Source organism: Saimiri boliviensis, chromosome 1, assembly GCF_048565385.1.
Source record: "Saimiri boliviensis isolate mSaiBol1 chromosome 1, mSaiBol1.pri, whole genome shotgun sequence".
NCBI lineage: Eukaryota > Metazoa > Chordata > Mammalia > Primates > Cebidae > Saimiri > Saimiri boliviensis.
In genome coordinates, this window is record NC_133449.1 from 147,538,779 (window position 1) to 147,561,701 (window position 22,923).

The window sequence follows — 22,923 nt, forward strand, 5'->3', positions numbered from 1 at the left end:
TCTCATGCTCCCTGATAATTTATACAGCCAGTTTTCCTTGAGTTCGAATATAACTCTCCCAAAATATTATGATGGATTGGAATGAGGACAGATGGCTAACACCAGTTAGAGATGCTCTTTTGTAAAAACACTAGTTTCAAAGTTTGTGAACTTTCTCTTACCTTACTTCTTCACCAGCAAAATCAAACACCTTGGTGATTTTAACTTTTTCTGTTTCTTTAGGTTTCTCTAGCTCTTCTGCTTTCACCAACAATTTACTTGAACTTGTCTCTTCAGTCTCCTCTCCTTTCTATGAAAAAAACAAGAAACGTAATCAGTTTTACCAAAGGATGAACCACAGTGTTTATAGCTACTCTTTTTTTTTTTTTTTTTTTTTGGTGAGACACCGTCTCACTCTATCACCCAGGCTGGAGTGCAGTGGCACAATCTTGGCTCACTGCACCCTCCCCACTGCCCAGGTTCAAGTGATTCCCCTTGCCTCAGAGTCCCAAGTAGCTGGGATTAAAGGCACCTGCCACCACAATCAGTTAATTTTTGTATTTTTAGTAGCGACAGGGTTTTGTCATGTTGGCAAGGCTGGTCTCAAACTCCTGACCTCAAGTGATCCACCCACCTCGGCCTAACGAAGTGCTGGGACTGCAGGTTTTTGCCAACGCGCCCAACCCATAGCCACTCTTAAATGTTTCATCTCTAACCAGTTAAAGGCCTATTAGAAATTTATTTGATTAGAGAAGCTTATTCTTCTACCATAGGAAATGCTTTGTTTTTCACTTAGTAGAATGGTTGGCAAAAGGCATCTGGTTGATTTCTGCAGGCTTCAATCTCAGTAATCCGGAGAGGCATTCATCTCATTAATCTCTCAACTTACCTTAACTCGTGTACTTGGGGACACTTTTGATTTTGGTCCCACATCATTGAGGAAGCTGGCCCAGAGTTCATCCGCCTTCTTTTTCCTTGCATCCTCTGATCCAATGCCTTTTTCCTGCTCTGCAGCTTCATCTTCCTCGTCACTACTGCTTCCCTCGGATTCTGAATTGGCATCCTCCTCTTCCTCTTCTAATGAGAGACCACCTGGTCTTTTCTTCCTAATCACCAGCAGTCACAAGGAAAAAGAAAGACAAGACAGACAACACAAAATGATTTCGGTTATCCCTCCCAGACTCTAAATATAATCTTGTAAAGCAGAGAACATTTTAAAATCTGGAAATACTAATAATACAATGAAGGGAGTAGAAGAGGTAACCTGAAATTCTGTCGAAGAAAAAAAAAGAACTGAAAAAAAAAAAAAGAAAGAATGGAGCTCTTACTGCTAACATTTTCTCCAGTCATGTAAAATCAAAGTATAGTGTTCTCCTTCTAAATCAGGACCAGCTGTTTTCACAAAGAAAACATCCAAAATCACCTAATCACAGACTTAATCTGCCCAGAAAGAATACGTATCCTAAAAACATATTACATGTGCCAGATATTGCTGACTTTTTGAAGCTATTCAATTTGTAGAACAAGTTCTACTGAGAAGAGCCTCAACTTTAATCGCAAGATTTCTTCCAAGAGTTCTCAGGGGAAAAAAAAAAAACAACAATGTTTCTTTTCACTTTTTGAAGAAACGGGAGCTGGAATATAGAAAAATTCAAGGACAAAAAAACTTGTTAAGAGTAAATTGCTTCTTAGACTATTTTGACTTTAAGTGAATGAATCTAATAGCTATAATTTTTTTTTCATAAATGATAACCTGTTTTTTGCTTCAATGCCTAGGAAGACAGAAACACCCAAGTGAGGTAAAAGACTTCTAGGGAGGATGCCCTTATCTGAGTTAAAGAAGCTGTCAGAATTATCATAACTTTTTGTTTTTATTTTTTAATTTTATTTATTTTTTTGAACTATCATAATTTTTCTTGGGAATGCAAGCCCATACAAGGCCCATGGGAGGCAATTTGCTAATACCTATATATTTTTTGACTTAACTGCATATATAACGTTAGATCAAACAATTCTACTTCTCTACATTTCATTTACAGATATATTTATACATCTATATTTTATATACATTTATGTATTCATGTATACTTTGTATACATGTATACAAAGAATATTCACTTCAGCCTTGTCAGTTGTGGTAAAGACTAGATACAAAAAAAAAAAAAAAAAAAGACTAGATACAATCTAAACATCCCTCAACACAGAAAAGCCTAAATAAAGTAGGGCCTATTCACTGACGTAATACTATGAAATGGAGGAGATACTGCCATAGTATCATCTCCAAGATGTGAAATAAAGAGAAATGAAAATTCTGAGAAAGTGAGTATGCTACTATTTATATTTTTTTCTAAAAAAAAAAAAATAAGGATAGAAAACATATACATATATGCTTTTACATGCACAGACTATCTCTGTAATATAGTTCTTCAGAGGCAATGCAACAAGGGCTAGGAACAGGGTAAACATGTTTTTAGTGACTGAATTTTCTGTTTTAACCATATGTACATATTACCTATAAATATATATCTTTTTTACATTAAAACTCAAAATTTTTTAAGCTTGTCAAAGACGAGGCAGTTAATCGTAAAATAACAGCAAATGTTTCCCTTGAAGAAAAAAGTGTTAGAAACTCTGACTTTATTAAACCTCTCAGGAGACCAATCTTAGCAATCAGGATGCTTGTGACAATAGCCCTGACTTCTAAGGGCCTTGAGGGCAGCATCACCTGGCTGGAATGCTCTGGGCCTTTCTTTTTTTCCCTTTGGTTTTCTGTGTCTGCTCTTCACCATCCACTTCATCTTCCTTCACTAATTCATTTACATCATCTTCACTATACTCTCCACCTGAAATCACATAACAGGGTGATCAGACAGGAATAAAGGTTTTCACATCAAGATGAGACATTTTTATTAATAAAAGCTTTCACATCAAGATGAGACATTTTCATTAAGAAAAAAGCGAATTTTCCCCTATTTTTCTGTTTTTCACCTAACTAAAACATCATTTCCTTAGGGAAGTCTTCTCTGCCCCTGAAGACTACGCTATGTTCTCCTACCCTAGGCTTCCACGGCAGTCCCTACTTCCCTCCATAACTCATCCCACTTATATTTAATGTTTGTAATTTCTGCTATGCTCTATGCTCCAAGAGGAGATGAACCCTGTTTATCTTGACTTTTAAGTAGTATTCGCTGAATGATGAATAAATAAAAATTCCAATTCTAGGCTGAATGCGGTGGCTCACACTTGTAATCCCAGCACTTTGGGAGGCCAAGGCAGGCGAATCACGAGATCAAGAGATGGAGATGGCCAACAAGGTGAAACCTCGTCTCTACTAAAAATACAAAAATTATTTATATAATATAAATTATAATTATCATATAATTATTTGTATAATCATTTATTTAAATAATAAATTAATATTATTGATTTATAATATTAATGTGGTGCACACCTGTAGTCCCACTCAGGAGGCTGAGGCAGGAGAATGCTAGAACCCAGGAGGCGGAGGTTGCAGTGAGCCAAAATCGCACCACTGCACTCCACTCTGGCAACAGAGCAAGGCTCTGTTCAAAAAAAAAGAAAGAAAGAAATTCCAATGTGCTTTTCTTTCTTTTTTTTTTCTAGAAAGATGACTGAAGAAACATGTTTCTCAAAGAAGAAACTGATGCACTACCTCATCTTAGGTATCTTTCAAATCTAACTTAAAAAATACTTTGTAGGCCAGGCACAGTGGCTCACGCGTGTAATTCTAGCACTTTGGGAGGCCGAGGCAAGTGGATCACGAAGTCAAGAGATCGAGACCATCCTGCCTAACATGGTGAAATCCCATCTTTACTAAAACTACAAAAATTAGTTGGTCGTGGTGATGCGCACCTACAGTCCCAGCTACTTGGGAGGCTGAGGCAGGAAAATCACTTGAACTCAGCAGGAGGAGGTTGTGGTGAGCCAAGATCGTGCCACTGTACTCCAGCCTGGAGACAGAGCAAGACTCTGTCTCAATAAAAAACAAACAAACAAACAAACTTTGTCTTCTCAATAAAAGAGGTTTAGGGCCAGGCGCAGTGGCTCATGCCTGTAATCCCAGCACTTTGGGAGGCCAAGGCGGGTGGATCACGAGGTCAAAAGATCGAGACCATCCTGGTCAACATGGTGAAACCCCGTCTCTACTAAATATACAAAAAAAAAAAATTAGCTGGGCATGGTGGCACGTGCCTGTACTCCCGGCTACTCAGGAGGCTGAGGCAGGAGAATTGCCTGAACCCAGGAGGTGGAGGTTGGCGTGAGCCGAGATCGCGCCATTGCACTCCAGCCTGGGTAACAAGAGCGAAACTCCATCTCAAAAAAAAAAAAAAAAAAAAAAAAAACGGTTTAAAAGGAAATCTAAAGACTTCCAGTTAAACATAGCAGAAAGAACAAACACACACATGTACCATCTTCGGACACTGACATTCAGGGGTCCCTAACAAAAGAGTGTTGTTTCTATATCTGACCACACGCTGTGGATACCAGTCAATAAACCAACCCTGCCCACAAAGAGATTCCACTACTTTTTCTCTTTTACTTCATATAAACTTTCATTTGAAGCATGCATACCAAAAAGCACAAAAATCTAACATACAGTTCACACACAGTGAACATGCTTGCATAACCACGGCCCCAGCTCAAGGAACTCAACATTACCAGCATCCCAGAAGGCCCCTTGTGCTCCCTTCCAGTTTTCAACCACTGCCCTACCACAAAGGTAAGCAGGATCCTGACTTCTAACACCATGGGGAAGCTTTGCTTGCTGCTGAACTTTAAACAGAAGCCTGGAGTGTGTTCTCTTCTGTCACTGTTATTCACCATTATGTTTGTGACAATCACCCACATTGCTGCAATGTAGCTACAGTTTCTTCATTCTCATTCTTAAATAACAAATAGTATTTCATTGTACGGCTATGCCATACTTTGTTTATTCATTCTACTGTTGATGCACAACTAGGTTGTTTCCAGTTTGGAGTCATTACAAGTGGTGGTGTTTTGATACTCCGGTACATCTAATCAGCTTGCGTGCACGCGCACATGCTTTCTCTCTTTCTTTCTCTCTCTCTCTCTCTCTCTCCCTCTCTCTTCTTTCTCTTTCTCTCTCTCTCTCTTTCTTGAGACGCAGCCTCACTCTGTCGCCCAGGCTGGAGTGTCGTGGCACGATCTCAGCTCACTGCAACCTCTGGCTCACAGGTTCAAGCGATTCTCCTGCCTCAGCCTTCCAAGTAGCTAGAATTACAGGAATGCACCACCACACTCGCCTAATTTTTGTATTTTTAAGAGAGATGGGGTTTTACCATGCTGGCCAGGCTGGTCTTAAACTCTTGACCTCAAGTGATGTGTCCACCTTGGTGTCCCCAAGTGCTAGGATTACAGATGTGAGCCACTGTACCCAGCCTCCAAAGAGCTTTTAAATACTACACTCATAATGTACCAAGGACCACCAAACACTTTGAAAGGCAACATTCAAGATAAACAGATTCAAGATAAACAGAAAGGAATTCAGAGGGAACAAAATTAGTGCAGAAAAAGGGGGTAGAGAGAGTGATGGACTAAAAACTTAAGGAAAAAGACTTTGTAATTAATATCCTCAAAAAGAAGAGAAACTGTGGCGTCTGTGCAATAAAAATAAGATTTTTTAAATAACTCAGAAAAACAAAGGCTGTGCATGGTGGCAATATGGTGAAACCCTGTCCCTACAAAAAATACAAAAATTAGCTGGGCTTGGTGGTGCACACTTCTAGTCCAAACTACTCAGGAGGCTGAAGCAGAAAGATCACTTGAGCCTGGGATGTCAAGGCAAAGATCACACCACTGCACTCCAGCCTGGGTTACAGAGCAAGACCCTGTCTCAAAAAAAACGAAAAAACAAAAAACAAAACAAAACAAAAACGTAAATTAAAAAAATTTTTAAAGGTGATGAGAAGGAGCCAGCTGTGTAAGAATCTGGAGAATAAGCATTTGAGGCTGAGGTGGAAACAATCAATATCCAAAATGGAAGCCTTTTGATATCCGAAACCCCAAGGGCTAAGTCAGTGTTTCATGAGAGCAGTGAGTTTCTGGTTAAGACGGAAGTTCAAACACACAAATGTAATTCTGCTTCCTCCTGAACCTCCGGTAAAATCATTAGCACAAGGTTGGGCGCAATGGCTCATGCCTGTAATCTCAGCATTTTGGGAGGCCGAAGTGGGTGGATCACGAGGTCAAGAGTTCGAGACCAGCCTGGCCAGCACAGTGAAATCCCATCTCTACTAAAAATACAAAAAATTAGCCAGGCATGGTAGCATGTGCCTGTAATTCCAGCTACTTGGGAGACTGAGGCAGGAGAATTGCTTGAACCTGGGCGGCGGAGGTTGCAGTAAGCCAAGATCGCGTCACTGCACTCTAACTGGGTTAAAGAGCGAGACTCTGTCTCAAAAAAAAAAAAAAGAAAGAAAGATAAAGAAAAACTCAGGGCCAGGCACAGTGGCTCAATGAAGTTGAGGTGGAAGGATCACTTGAGCCCAGGAGGTCAAGGCTGAAGTGAGCCATGAATGCTTTATTGCATTCCAGCCTGGGCAAGATAGTGAGACCCTATCTCAAAAACAAAAACCACCCCAAAATACAATGAAACTCAAATGTATTTACCTTTATATTCAGCAGTCTCACTTTTCTATCCCAGAATATGTAATAGGTTATTCACTGCATACTATTTGTAATAACAAAAAAAAAAAAACAAAAAAAACTAGAAATAGCACAAGTTGTCTCACAGTAAGTAATGGCTGAAAAGACTATGGTACAACTAAATAATGGAATATCATATAGTCATTACAATGGCATGTGTAGAATTTCTTTGTATTTACCTCCTAGATATAATTATTTAATTTTTTTTTTTTTCCAAGACAGAGTCTCTTGCTGTCGCCCATGCTGGAGTGCAATGGTCCGATCTCAGCTGATCGCAACCTCTACACCTGCTGGGTTCCAGTGATTCTCCTGCCTCAGTCTCCTGAGTAGCTGGGATTACAGGCACATGCCACCATAACCAGCTAATTTTTGTATTTTTAGTAGAGAGGGGGTTTCACCGTGTTGGCCAGGCTGGTCTCAAACTCCTGACCTCAGGTGATCCACCAGCCTCAGCCTCCCAAAGTGCTGGGATTACAGGCATGGGCCACCATGCCGGGCCCTAAAATACACTCTTAAATTAAAGAAATAAAAAGGAAGGAAAAAGCAAAAGAACAGTATATGAAATATGCCAGCTTTCGATGACGAAAAAGAATTAAGGATATGCTTATATTATATTTGTATATAGAAAAAATGACACTGGAAGGATAAATTAGAAACTAATGAAAACAGCTCTTTTAAGGGTCAGAATAAAACAAGGTAGAAGCAAGAGTTCACTATGGTTCTCTCTCTACAGAACTTTGAAAATCCCTTAAATTCAAAAGTTTGAATAAATAAACATAGCTGTATATCAAAATGAAAACATAACCACATTAACAAAAGATTTATTCCCAAGACTTTAAAAACAGTATTCTGACTATATATCTTCATCAAGATGCATTCCAAAGACAAAAAAAAAAAAAAAGTTCTACTCTTATAGTAACATTAACATTGATATTTTGAAACTATTTCCTTTAAGTCATAGGTTAAAGCAAGTAATTAAGTTAATCATATTAGGATTCTAAATCTTCAGAATAAGAGAAATAACACAACTATAAAATCAAAGAAATTGGCAGGGAGTGGTGGCTCACGCCTGTAATACCAACACTTTGGGAGGTCAAGGCGGGTGGATCATGAGGTCAAAAGATCCTGGCCAACACAGTGAAACCCCGTCTCTACTAAAAACACAAAAATTATCTGGGTGTGGTGGCACACACCTGTGGTCCCAACTACTCAGGAGGCTGAGGCAGGAGAATCGTTTGAACCAGGGAGGCGGAGGCTGCAGTAAGCCAAGACTGCACCACTGCACTCCAGCCTGGTGACAGAGCGAGCATCTCAAAAAAAAAAAAAAAAAAAAAAAAAAAAAAAAAAATCGTGAGCTCCTCATGATATTCAAAGACAGAAAACAAATCTGTGCCATTTTAGACTGCTATTTAAAGTTACTACCTATTTTCAGAACTGTAATTAAGGGAAAAGAATTCAACATTTATACTGTTCCAACTGATGAGGGAAAGCTACACTTTACAGACAAACATCAACTAATAAGTATAAAAGAATCACAGAATCAGAAAAACATCACTATTCAAACTCTGACAGTAGAAATTTAGGCAGGGGTTATCAAGTAATGTCAAAAAGCAAATTAAGAAGCTGGGTGTGTCAGAGGCATTTGAACCAGAGCAACTCCATTGTGAATAGCGGCTGGGTAAAACGAGGCTGAAACCTACCAGGATGCATTCCCAGGAGATTAAGGCATTCTAAGTTACAGGGTAACACAGAAGGTTGGCACAAGATACAGGTCATAAAGACCTTGCTGATAAAACACCCTGAAGTAAAGAAGCCGGCTAAAACTCACCAAAACCAAGATGGCAATGAGAGAGACCTATGGTCACTCATTAGTACCATGACAGCTTACGAGTGCCATAGCAACGTTAGGAAGTTAATCATTCTAAATGGTCTGAAAAGGGGAGGCATGAATAATCCACCCCTTGTTTGGCATGTAATCAAGAAATAACCATAAAAATAGGCAACCAGCAGCCTTGGGTCTGCTCTATGAGGTAGACATTCTTTATCCCTCTACTTTCTTAATAAACTTGTTTTTACTTTACTGTACGTATTCCCCTCAAATTCTTTCTTGTTTGTGATCCAAGTGCCCTCTCTTAGGGTCTGGATCTGGACCCCCTTTCGGATAACAGGTGCTGTGGCATGCACCTATAGTCTCAGCTACTTGAGAGGCTTGCTTGAGCTCAGGAATTTGAGCCCAGCCTGAACAACACAGTGAGACCTTCATCTAAAAAAAATAAAAAGCAATTTAAGTTTTAACTGTTAAATATACTGTCACATGAAATACTTTCCAGTTCTACAAGTTCCAAAGGAAAAAACAAGTATATAACAGGTGGATCAAACTGTCATCACCCTGATTTAGTAGTCACCACTATAGTTATCAAGCAGATATTGTGTCTTCTGATGTTATACAATACAAAATACATGTCCGTCAATAATGCATTCTAGCTGAACTATTTCATTGGAACCCATCAAGCATTTATATCTAACTTCTGATTTACAGAGAACTGAAGGTACAAAGAAACAACTAAAACAACGCTATGAGTGAACAAGCAGACAAATCCAAGAGATGAGACATGCTTCAGGACACATGGCTTGACCTTTTCAGGAAATCTATGACATTATAGCAAGGGGAGTATCCTAGATTAAGAGAGACTCAGGAATGAACAACTGGATAACAGGTATAGTCTTGAACTCAACTGTGATTTGGACACACAAGCTCTAGCCATTTTGCAACAATCTGGAAATCTGAATATGATATATACATATATAAGACAGAACATTTACTAAAATAAATGGGTAGATATTGTCCACAGAAAAACTCAAGTTGCAAAGTGATATGAGCAGATACAATTGCAGGCTGAGGAAAAAATACAAATATCTATACTTGGGTGTAGAAAAAGATCAGAGTGAGTATTCACTAAGGGACTGACACTTGATAGTCTCTAGGTAGTTGGGCTGTAATTACTTTATGTTTAACTGTCTGCATTTTGTACAAAGCTCTACACTAGTTTTGAAAACTTTTGCCTGTTTTCATCATAAAAATAGGCAAAAGTTTTCATCATAAAAACAGGCAAATATGGTAGACACTTCACACAAGTAGATGCACATGGCTCTGGATCTTAAACATTTAAAAAGATGCTTAATTTCAACAGTAATGAGACAGCATATGGGAGGGGGTCCCTCGAGAATCTCCAACCAGCCAGTAGGCTGGGAGAAATGCGCACTGGGGTGGAGCCACAGAGGTTCTGCTGTTTGCAGCAGGGAGGAGCCTGGCCCCTGACCCCTCTTCTTTCCGTGTGGAACCTGAGATTCCAAGCTCCTAGGCAGGAAGCATAACAGCAGCAACTCTGGCCTTACAGGGAGTCCTGTTCCCCTTTTTTCCCTTTTCACCCAGTAAAACCCTGCTTTACTCATGGTCCAAATTGTCTGCGAGCCTAAATTATCATGGCCATTGGGACAAGGATCCTCTATTCAGTTAAGCTAAGGAAAAGTTCTGCAACAGTAAGAGATAAGCAAATTTTACATAATATATACAAAAACTCCAGATCAAATTCCATGCAGTTACTATGAGAAAAAAAAGACAGTAACAAGCAGAATAACATCCCTGTAAACAATGCAGGCACAAAAGGAACAAATCTTGTCCAAAGACTCAGAGCTTCCAATCACCTTCTCAGTGCCCCAAGCATAAATATGAGCCAAACCAACTAAACATCACCATAAATCTGAGAAAGCCTCTTACATAACAAAACCCTAAACAAGCATACAGTGTGAATAAAAAATCACCCTGGAAGAAACAGAGACTATGTTTCCCCATTTGATGAGGCTTACAGTATCTGACACTAAAACCACAGAAGGAAATTATTAAACAAACAAAAAAAAAATACAGATCAATATCCCTCATAAACATAGATGCAAAAATCTTCAACAAAATACAGACAGATGTCTCTCCGTATCTCTGGGGAACATGCTCCAGGACCTCCGCCACCCCACACCAAAATCCACAGATGTTCAAGTCCCTTATATAAAATCACATCATAATTACATATAACCTGTGTACATCCTCTTGCATACTTTAAGTCATCTCTAGATTACTTACGACACCTAACAAAATGTGCTATGAATACTTGTTATACTGTATTCTTTAGGAAATAATGACAAGAAAAAACAGTTTGTATGCATCCAATACAGATATAACCATCCACTTTTTTTTGAGACAGCATCTCGCTCTATTGCCCAAGCTGGAGTGCAGTGGCACAATTTTGGCTCACTACGATCCTCCCGGGTTCAAGTGATTCTCCTGCCTCGGCCTCAAGAGTAGCTGAGACTACAGGTACGCACCACCACTCCTGCCTAATTTTTGTATTTTTGGTAGAGATGGGGTTTCACCATGTTGGTCATGCCAGTCTTGAACTCCTGGCCTCAAGGGATCTGCCCACCTTCGACTCCCAAAGTGCTGGGATTACTGGCATGATCCACCATACTTGGCCTCTTAAAGAGTCTTAAAACTGTGAATCAAAAAAACACACATTTTCAGAAGTTAAGGCAGAAGGATTGCTTGAGGCCAGGAGTTCAAGGCTTCAGTGAGCTGAGATCGTGCCTCTGCACTCCTGCCTGGGTGACATAGCAAAACACTGTTTCTTTTAAAAACAAACAAATCCAGGTTTTCTTACCCATGTAATCCCAGCACTTTGGGAGGCAAAGGCAGGAAAACCACTTGAAGCCAGGCGTTTGAGACCAGCCTGGGAAACATGGTGAGAGACCTCATCTCTACAGAAAAAATAAACAATTAGATGGGCGTGATGCTGTGCATCTGTAGTACCAGGTACTCGGGAAGCTGAGGTGGGAGGATCACTTGAGCCCAGGAGCTTTAGACTGCAGTGAGCTTGATTGCGCCACTGCACTCCACTCTGGGTAATCAAGCAATTCTCATGTCTCAGCCCAGTAGCTGGGACTGAGTGGGTAGGTCACCATACCAGGCTAATTTTTGTATTTTTAGTAGAGACAGGGTCTCATCTTGTTGGCCAGCTGGTCTCGAACTCCTGGTCTCAAGTGATCCGCCCACCTCGGCCTCCCAAAGTGATGGGATTACAGGCACAAGTGACTGCGTCCAGACTTTCTCCAAATATTTTCTATCTGTAGTTGGTTGAATCCATGGAGGTGGAAACCAGAGATACAGAGGGCTAACTACGTTAGCAAACCAAATTCAGCAACGTATAAATATATCCTGACCGAGTGAGCTGTCTCCCAGAAATAAGTCTGTTAGAAATTTGAAAAATCAATCATTATAATTTACTGTATTAACAGGCCAAAAAAAGCCCAGATGTAATTAAAACAATAGATGCAGAAAACGCATTTGACAAAATTCACCTCTCTGAAAATCAGGAACAGAGGGGAACTTAAACATGGTAAAAGGAATCTCTGAGAGACAATACATGCAGACTGCCAAGGTTAACATTCCAGCTCAGTTACTATCTAGCTGGATGAATTTCAGCAATTTGCTTAGACTTTGTGCCTCAGTTTTTTCATCAGTAAAATGCAGAGCACAACTGGTACTTACCACGTAGTGTTAGGTGACTAAGTTAGTAGTAAGTTAGTCAGTGCTGAAGTGCTTAAACGGCAGACAGACATATATACACATGGCATCTGTGAAAAACCTGTAACACCACATCAAATGGTGAAACACTGATTTCTTTTTCCCCTTAAGATTGGGAAAAAGGTGGCTAGACACTGTGGCTCACACCTATAATCCCGGCACTTTGGGAGGCCAAGGCAGGCAGATCATGAGGTCAGGAAATCAAGACCATACTGGTCAACACAGTGAAACCCCATCTATACTAAAATACAAAAAATTAGCTAGGCGTGGTGGCACACACCTGAAGTCCCAGCTACTCAGGAGGCTGAGGCGGGGGAATTACTTGAACCCAGGAGGTGGAGGCTGCAGTGAGCCAAGATCGCGCCATGGTGCGCCAGCCTGCCAACAGAGCAAGACTCCATCTCAAAAAAAAAAAAGAAAAAAGAATATTGGGAAAAAGGCAATGATGTGCCCTCTTGCCACTCCTATTCAACATCATGCTGAACGTATAAAGTACAGCAAGGCAAGTAAAATAAAAGGTAAATATATTGGAAAGAAATAATAAAACTGTTTCCATTCACATTTGACATAACTGTCTGTGTGGAAAATCCCACACATCTACAAAAACCTCCAGAACTGGTAAATGAATTTTGCAAGGTTGTAGAACACAAGGTTAGTATGCAGAACCCATATTTTATTTTAATATGGAATAAAATAAAATATGGAAATATTTTATTTCCATATAGTAGTTACAAACAAGTGGAAATAAAAACTTTTTAGATCTAAAAAAAAGTAGATACAGATTGTATTCATAGACTAAAATATAACATTGTTAAATTGTTAATTCTTCCCAAATTGGTCTATAGATTCGATGCAATTCCAAACAAAATCCAAGTAGGATACTCTTTTGGAGATGTGAATAAAGTGATTCTACAATGTATATGGTGGCCAGGCATAATGGCACATGTCTGTAGTCCCAGCTACTTGGGAGGCCGAGGCAGAAAAATCCCTTGAACCTGGGAGGCAGAAGTTGCAGTGAGCTGAGGTCATGCCACTGCACTCCAGCCTGGGCAACAGAGCAAGACACCATTTCAAAAACTAAGAAAAAAAATCTACATGGAAAGGCAAAGCAGTAAGAGCAGCCAAAACCACTTTGAAAAAGAACAAAGTTGCAGTACTCTCTCTACTTGATTTCAACTCTTAAATCAAAACTATAGTAATTGAAACACTGTGGAAATAGAGGTCCAGAAATAAACCTATGCAAGTATGGCCAATTCACCCTACAAAGATGCAAAAGGAAATTAGATGGAGAAAGAATAATCTTTTCAACAAGTAATAAAAGAACTGAACATCTAGATGCAAAAAAAAAAAAAAAAAAAAAAAAAAAAATCCATCACTCACATCTTAGGCCAAAATTAACAAAAAATAATGATAAATGATTTTTTTTAAAAGTAAAGGCAGTGCATATGTACCCCCAGAACTTAAAGTACAATAAAAAAAAGTTTAAGTTCTTACACATTTGACATCTAAAAATATTTTTTGTTATATGTTTTTCATATTTATTATTGCACATTTATGTTTCCTTTTTTATAAACAGTTTATTAAAGTCTTTTGCTCAAAAAAAAAAAGGCCAGGTTCACATCTGTAATCCCAGCAGTTTGTGAGGCCAAGGCAGGCAGATCACCAGAGGTCAGGAGTTCGAGACCAGCCTGACCAATATGGAGAAACTCCATTTCTCCTAGAAAGACAAAATTAGCCGGGCATGGTAGTGGGCACCTGTAATCTCAGCTACTTGGGAGGCTGAGGCAGAGAATTGCTTGAACCCAGCAGGCAGAGGTTGCAGTGAGCCAAGATCATACCACTGCATTCAAGCCTGGGCAACAGAGTGAGACTGCATCTTAAAAAAAATAAAATAAAATCTGAGAAAGAACTAAAGGCAGAATACATAATTCCAAAACTGAAAACAACCCAATGTTTTAAATTGACAAAGAATTCAAAAGACACATCACCAAAGAAGATAAAACAATGCCAAATAGGCACAAGAAAAAGAGAATCTACATCCTTAGGGAAATGCAAACTAAAGGAGAATTAGCTAATACTAACAAACAAACAAACAAAAACCTGACCACCGCAAGTGCTGCTGAGGAGGAAGAGCATCTCGAACTCTCAAACATACTGCCAACAGAAATCATATCACAAAAAAGCCCAGTAATCCCACTCCTAGGTATTTACCCACGTGAAATGAAAGCCCACGTTCACAGAAAAAGCTGTGTATAAACATTTATAAACAGTTTTATTTGTAATCATAAAAAAATCAGAGGCATGTCGAGGTGGTTCATGCCTGTAATACCAGCACTTTGGAAGGCTAAAGCAGGTGGATCATGAGGAGTTCAAGATCAGCCTGTCCAATATGCTGAAACCCCATTTCTACTAAAAATACAAAAATTATCTAGGGATGGGTGGCGTGCAACTGTAGTCCCAGCTACTTGGAAAGCTGAGGCAGAAGAATCACTTGAATCCAGCGGGCAGAGGTTGCAGTGAGCTGAGATCGTGCCACTGCACTCCAGCATGGGCAACAGAGTGAGACTCCAACTCCAAAAAACAAAACAACAACAACAACAACAAAAACTGGAAACAACCCAGTGTCCTTCAAATGCTGAATAAGCTGTGTTATATTTATATAATGAACTAGCATTCAACAACAGAAGGCACTAATTATTGACATGAGCAACAACATAGGTGAATCTCAAATGCACTACGCTAAGTGGAAAAAGCCAGATACAAAAAGCTACCTAACGTTTTGATTCCATTTAGATAACATTCTGAAAAAGGCAAAACTATAAAGATAGAAAACAGACCAATGGTTGCTAACGGCTGGGGCTGGAGGTGAGGGAGAGTTGTTTAACTACAAAGAGTAGCAGGGGAAATTTGTTTTTAAGAGGGTGGGAGGCTTGAAACTGCTCATTTTATTGGTATTTACACAACTCCAGGCATTTGACAAAAATCAGAGAACAGTACATTGAAAATAGTGAAGTGTGGCCGGGCGCGGTGGCTCACTTCTTAATCCCAGCACTTTGGGAGGCAGGCGAACCACCTGAGGTCAGGAGTTTGAAACTAGCCTGACCAACATGGAGAAACGCCGTCTCTACTAAAGATCAAAATTAGCCAGGCGTGGTGGCACATGTCTGTAATCCCAGCCACTCGGGAGGCTGAGGCAGGAGAATCGTCTGAACCTGGGAGGTAGAGGTTGCAGTGAGCCGAGATCGCGCCATTGCACTCCAGCCTGGGCAACAAGACCGATATTCCGTCTCAAAAAAAAAAAAAAAAAAAAAAAGACTAAATGTTACTGTATGTAAGTTAAAAATTATATGTTAAGTGCGGATACTGCATTTACAAAAGAACATAATGCTATAAAATATACTTATAGTGTTTCTTCTCGGAGAAAACACCAAATGGCTGCAAATGACGCCGGTGGGGGGCGGGGATGGGGAACCGCAGTGGCTTCCGGGGCGGGGTTGCCGACGTGGACAGGACAGCGAAGACAAAGCCGAGGATAAGGAGTGAATGCCCGTCACCAAGCTGGGCGGCCTGGTCAAGGACAAGAAGATCAAGTCCCTGAAGGAAGCAGGGAATCTGAGATCACTGACTTTTTCCTGTGGGCCTCTCTCAAGGATGAGATTTTGAAGATTATGCCGGTGTAGACGTAGATCTGCGCCAGCCAGCATGCCAGGTTCAAGGCATTTGTTGCCATTGGGGACTACAAATAACCACGTCGGTCTGGGTGTTAACTGCTCCAAGGAGGTGGCCATTGCCATCCGCGGGGCCAAGCTCTCCATTGTCCCTGTGCGCAGAGGCTACTGGGGGAACAAGATCGGCAAGCCCCACACCGTCCCTTGCAAAGTGACAGGGCGCTGCAACTCTGGGCTGCTGCACCTTATCCGCGCGCCCAAGGGCACTGGCATCGTCTCGGCGCCAGTGCCCAAGAAGTTACTCATCATGGCTGGTATTGATGACTGCTACACCTCAGCCAGGGGCTGCCATGCCACCCTGGGTAACTTCGCCAAGGCCACCTTTGAGGCCGTCTCTAAGACCTACAGCTACCTGACCACCGACCTCTGGAAGCAGACTGTATTCACCAAGTCTCCCTATCAGGAATTCACTGACCACCTCGTCAAGACCCACACCAGAGTCTCTGGGCAGAAGACCCAGGCTCCAGCTGTGGCTACAACTTAGGGTTTTTATACAAGAAAAATAAAGTGAATTAACCCTTTTAAAAAAGTTATTCAGTTAGGAGTTAAACAAAAAACCGTTAATAAATAAAAAATATGAAAAGAGAAAATAAGGCAATAGAAAAGTAGAAAGATAAAACATTAGAAATTGCCCACGAAGTAGAAAGCCAAAGGGATACCAAAAAGGATTAAAGAGGACCAGCCCAGAAAGTCTAACATTAAATTCAATATATGAAAAATGAAGATTACAAAAAATGGAGAAAGGAAACTGCCAAGACATTTTCTAGGTGGGGTGCAGTGGCTCACACCTGTAGCTAAGGTAGGCGGGATCACCTGAGCTGAGCTGCGGAGCTCAAGAATAGCCTGGGCAACATGACAAGACCCTGTCTCTACTTATTTAAAAAAAGAGAGAGAGAATGAAAGAAGGGGGAGAGGGAGAGAGAGAGAGAAAAGGAAGGAAAGAAAGAAAGAAAAGGAGAAGGGGGAAGAGAAGAAAGAAGAGAAAAAGGAAAAAAAAAAAATTCTAGGAAAAAAAGTTCCCAGAAGGCTCAGGAAAATGGCTGAAAATATTCATACCAAGAAATATCATGGTGATATATTAGAAAATGGGAACAGGCCAGGCGCAATGGCTCACGCCTGTAATTGCAGCACTTTGGGAGGCCAAGACAGACGGATCTCCTGAGGTCGAGAGCTTGATCAACACAGAGAAACCCCATCTCTACTAAAAAATACAAAATTAGCTGGGTGTGGTGGCACGTGCCTCTAATCCCAGCTACTCGGGAGACTGAAGCAGGAGAATCGCTTGCACCAGGGAGTGGAGGTTGCAGTGAGCCAAGATCGTGCCAGTGCACTCCAGCCTGGGCAACAAGAGTGAAACTCCGTCTCAAACAACAAAACAACAAAAAATCAGAACAGAACAAAATAAAACAACAAGAATAGGGAGGCCTCCTGGGTTGGGTTTTTGTGTTTGTCTTTCAAATGAGGATTTGTATGGATGAAGATTACTTTCAAGGAGATGGGTATGTCTGGGGAAGACCAAGAAGGGAGAAGAGGTAGGTCTCTTCAGCAAGATTCATTTTCGCCCCATTCGGGTTGAGATCCTTATGGAAAGAAAGTTCTGAGAGGAGAAGATGGGTGAAAGTTGCAGAGGCAAAAGGCATCACGGGGGGAACTTTCTATCAGAAATTTCTAACAACCAGGCGGAAAGCGGACAGCGCTATCTTGGACGGGGTGGTGGCCAGGAGCTCTCTCAGGCTGGGGCTGAAAGCCTCCAATGCTCGGACTGCCTCCCCGATTTCTAAAGCAGCGGTGTTGTTCGGGGCCGACCGACGTGCGTCCCCAGGGACAGGACCGTGTTCACGTATCGGTTCCCGCGCTGCAAGAGGGGGCGGCGGCCGGAGCTGGCCCAGGGGGAGGGCGGCACGGAACCGCCACGCGCACACGCCTCGGGCCGGGACGGCCGAGAATGAGGGGCCCGAGGGAGCACACGCTCGAGAACGGGCGCCCCGCGGACCACCCGGGCCACTGGCACGACCCCCGAGGGAGCCGAACACGCCTCACGTGAGGCGTGGGGCGGGGCAATCCGCCTGTCGCCTCAGGCGGAATCGCTCACCTGACGGTACGTAATCCTCGTCCTCCTCCGACGTGGAGAAGTCTTCGGAGTCGAATTCCTCCATGTCGCTGCAGCTCAACGCTGGTAAAACTCGCAGGACCGCAGCAGCTACCTCCAACGGCAAAGCTCTAGAGAGAGACCATAGAGCTCGGGCGGTGGCGGCAGCAGCTAGGGCGGCCCCCGACAGCGCTTTGCACATGCGCAGAGAGTGCCACGTGGTCTCTGTACGACACTTCCGGTCGATGCCTCTAGGCGGGCGCCCCTGAGGCCCTCGCGGGGAGCCGGTACTCTCCTGGATGCGGTGCATGCTGGAACTTGTAGTCTTCTGCGCTGCCTCACCGCCTTTATTTAATAAATCTGCTAAAATAAAATTACTTATCTGTGGAAATACAGGCGACCTTCATTAATCATGAATTATTGTCATGTGCAAACTTACTTGCTCGCTAAAATGTATTGGTAACCCCAAAATCAATCATCACAGTACTTTTTGGGGTTCTTCCCGGGCATGCGCAGAGGGTGGAAATTTGGAGTTGGCGGAGGTGCAGGTACCCAGCAGACGTTTGAACTGGGAAGCGCCGCCTTCTCGTTGCATCTTCGGTGCTGTTAAGAGAGTCCTTTTCGCAGTCTGCTTAGTGACACTTTTTTTTTTTCATTTTTCTGCTTTTTGTGGGTGGTTTTGCTGTTTAAAATGGCCCGCAAGCATAGTGCTGAAGCTCTGCCCAGCGTTCCTAAGGCAAGAAGACCGTGATGTGCCTTATGAAGAAAGCCAGCGTGCTGGATAGACTCCTATCATGCATGAGTTACAGTGCTGCTGGAGGTGAGCTCAGTGTTAACGAGTCGACAATCCGGTACATTAAGAAAGAGGAAAAGGAAATTCACCAATCTGTTCGTGAGACCCCTCCGGAAAGTGCTAAAGTGACCTCCATAGTGCGTGATGAAGCTACGGAAAAGATGGAAAAGCGGCTGAATTTGTGGATTCATGAGATGTCGACCGATTAAAAAAAAAAAAACCAAAAACCATAGTGGACAGCATTGTTGTGAAGCAAAAAAAATTTAAAAATCTATGGTCACGTTACTCCGGGTCAGAGAAATGTCAAGCCCTTCTCGGCGAGTGCTGGCTGGCTCGCGGGTTTCAAATGGCGACACGGGGTGAAAAATGTTAAACTTGCATGTGAGGCGAGTTCTGGAGATCAAGGGGCTGCGGAAGAATTTTTAAAATACCTGCTAAGTGTTACACAGGAAAGCGTTATCTGGAAGAGCAGGTTTTCAATACGGATGAGACTGGCTTATTTTACAAGGATGTTGGCAAACGAACCTATATAATGCAAACGGCCTCCAAAGCCCCTGGCTTTCAATCGTACCAGGATCATGCAACCTTGTTAGTGTGCGCCAATGCCAAGGGCGACTTTAAGTGCAAACCCCAGTGGTGTACAGAGCCCCAAATCCACAAGCAACTTAATGGGAAATATGTGAACCATCTGCCAGTCCACTGGAGGTGGAACAAAAAACTGTGGACGATGTCCATTTGGTTCCACAACTGCTTCATCCCAAAAGCTGAACTCTTTCTCCAGGGCAGAAACCTTGCCTTCAAGGTTTTATTAATTTTAGATACTGCTCCAGTCCATTGCTACGAAGAACTCGAAAATGCACACCCCAACACAGAAGTTATTTTTATGCCCCCATACACAAAATCTCTCATCCAACCCCTCGATCAGGGCATAATAAAAACATTCAAGGCACTTGGGAGGCGGAAGTTGCAGTGAGCCAAGATCGTGCCACTGCACTCCAGCCTGGGCAACAGAGCAAGACTCTGTCTCAAAAAAAAAAAAAAAAAAAAAAGCATTCAAGGCACACTACACAAGGGCGCTTTACGCGACGGCCTGTGAGGCTCTCAGGGCCAAGTAGGAAACCACCATGCTGGACTATTGGAAGTCCATCACTATATGCAACATGATTGATTATGTTGGCACAGCCTGGGACCACACTGAGCAGGCTACTATCAGTAACTATTGGCCAGGCGTGGTGGCTCATGCCTGTAATCTCAACATTTTGGGAGGCTGAAGCGGGCAGATCACGAGGTCAGGGGTTCGAGACCAGCCTGGCCAACATAGTGAAACCCCCATCTATACTAAAAATACAAAATATTAGCCAGGTGAGATGGCGGGCACCTGTAATCCCAGCTACTCAGGAGGCTGAGGCAGGAGAATCGATTGAATCCGGGAGGTGGAGGTTTCAGTGAGTGGAAATGGCACTATTGGGCTCCAGCCTGGACAACAGAGCAAGATTCTGTCTCAAAAAAAAAAAAAAAATCAAAATTTAAATTTAAAAAACTGTTGGGAAAATGTTTGGCCAGACTGCGTGGAGAATTTTGAAGGCTTTGAAGGTGTTACAGAAAATATAAAGAATGGTGTCAGAAGCATAATGCATATGGCACAGCAGGTAAGTGGAGAGGGCTTTGATGACATGAAGGATAAGATGTGGAGATTTTGGCAAATAAAGCAGTGGAACCAACCAACCAAGACCTGGATGAGATGGCAAAACAAGGCATTGGAGTCGATGAAGAGGATCTCCATGAAAGTCGGCCTAAGAGTTCCAGAATGCTCCCTCACACAGCAGCCAAAATATTGGAGTGGAGTTCTGCCTTGGAAAAAATTTTTAGCGACATGGAGGAGTGTGACCCTATGGTTGATGGAAGCCTCAAATTTAAATGTGTGGCCGCCACTGCATTTGCCTCTTACACTGAGATGCTTAAGATTTTAGGCAGAAAGCCAAGCAGGCAAGGCTGATGCAATTTCTCATGCCAGTTTCGGAGGGAAGATTGCCCACTCCTTCAACAAGTGTTGAGAGCCAGACTCCTAAGGTGACCTGTCACCCTCTTCCTCTTCTGCAGAATAAATTTCACTCACCCCTCCTCTGGTTTCTGTGGGACAAGTCAAGGTCCAGAGGTTTTCCCATGTTTTGTAACTCAATCAACATAAGATTTTAGTTATTTTTATAAAACTTAGGATACTCGGCCGGGCGCGGTGGCTCAAGCCTGTAATCCCAGCACTTTGGGAGGCCGAGGCGGGTGGATCACGAGGTCAAGAGATCGAGACCATCCTGGTCAACATGGTGAAACCCCATCTCTACTAAAAATACCAAAAATTAGCTGAGCATGGTGGCGTGTGCCTGTAATCCCAGCTACTCAGGAGGCTGAGGCAGGAGAATTGCCTGAACCCAGGAGGTGGAGGTCGCGGTGAGCCGAGATCGCGCCATTGCACTCCAGCCTGGGTAACAAGAGCGAAACTCCATCTCAAAAAAAAAAAAAAAAAATACAAAAAGGAGCTGGGCGCGGTGGCAGGCACCTGCAATTCAAGCTACTCAGGACGCTGAGGCAGGAGAGTCATTTGAACCTGGGAGATGGAGGTTGCAGTGAGCCAAGATCGTGACATTGCACTCCAGCCTGGGTGACAGGGTGAGACTCCGTCTCAAAAAAAAAAAAAAAAAAGGTGGTACAATCTCAGTACATTAGAGTACATTACACCAAAATACTGTCATTGAAATTGTAAATATGGATTATTTCTAAGAAATACATATTAAATAAGGTGTATTTGAACAAAAACACATATAAAACATTACATATTGATCAGTTGACAAAAGTGTTGACTAGAGGTTCACAGGAACCTAACGAAGTATTTCTCCCAGGAGCCATGGTGCAGTTTTTACTAATTCAGTGTTAGTTGAATTTCATTAATTCAACAACTTTATAGACAAAACTACTGTGAATACAAAGAATTGACTCTTCAGGAATGCAGCTATCATCCACACGAACCCTTCCTTCAAGTTAAACTATATGGGAAGTCCAACTATATATAACTGTTACCATTCCTTCAGATTAAAACATTTTAATGATCTATTTATGAGGTGATAATCAGAAGCAAATTCAAATGAAACACCAATGACTACCATACTGTTTCTCTTATATACAGATATGAATTTTTTTCAGCTGAAATTGCTTCTCATTGACTAGACTGGATCTGTAAATTCAGGAAATCAAGGAATAGATGTTACATGAATCAAGGAATAGATGAGACATGCATGTGATTAATAAGACATTACAATGGCTTTATGCCAGCAAACTTCAAAAAATAACCTTATTAAGACACAATCCACACACCATAATATTTACCCATTTGAAGTGCACAGTTCAGGCCGGGCACAGTGGCTCTCACCCTGTCATTGCAGCACTTTGGGAAGTTGAGGCGGGTGGATCACCTGAGGTCAGGATTTCAAGACCAGCCTGGCCAATATGGTGAAACCCTGTCTCTATAAGAATACAAAATTTAGCTGGGCATAATGGTGGGTGCCTGTAATCCCAGCTACTCGGGAGGCTGAAGTGGGAGAATCACTTGAACCCGGGAGGTGGAGGTTGCAGTGGGCCAAGGTCACACCATTGCACTCCAGCCTGGGCGTCAGAGCGAGACTCTATGTCAATAAAATAAAGTAAAATTAAAATGTGCACAAGTCTCTATTCAGACTTCCACAATCAACACTAACTCCATTTAGAACATTTTCATTGCCCCTAAAATAAACCCTTTCTCATTCTGCATTCGTGCTCATTCCGTTTCTCCTCAAAGACCAGCCTCTATAGATTTGCCCATTCTGGACATTTATTTAAGTGGAATCAGACAATATGTGGTCTTTGGGGACTGACTTAGCATGACATTTTCAAAGTTCATTTCTCTTAGGTATATCCTAAGGGGGATTGCCTGATCATATAACTTTTTTTTTAACCCTTTGAAGAACTGCCAGTGTTTTCCAAAGCA

At 42.0% G+C, this 22,923-nt stretch overlaps 1 protein-coding gene and 1 pseudogene across 1 annotated transcript in view; one reads left to right on the forward strand and one right to left on the reverse strand.

Annotated features, from left to right (window-relative positions):
* CFDP1 (craniofacial development protein 1) overlaps positions 1-18,334 on the reverse strand; it is a 138,458-nt gene extending 120,124 nt beyond the window's left edge. Inside the window, exons 1-4 of the mRNA XM_003939902.3 lie at positions 18,119-18,334; positions 2,705-2,822; positions 869-1,085; positions 162-289 (exon numbers count right to left, since the gene is read on the reverse strand). Coding sequence (XP_003939951.2) covers positions 162-289; positions 869-1,085; positions 2,705-2,822; positions 18,119-18,317 — 662 coding nt within the window. The 5' untranslated portion in view covers positions 18,318-18,334. The remainder of the gene's footprint in view (positions 1-161; positions 290-868; positions 1,086-2,704; positions 2,823-18,118) is intronic.
* Positions 15,730-16,510, forward strand: LOC141581762 (small ribosomal subunit protein uS5 pseudogene; annotated as a pseudogene).
* Positions 18,335-22,923: the final 4,589 nt, after the last annotated feature.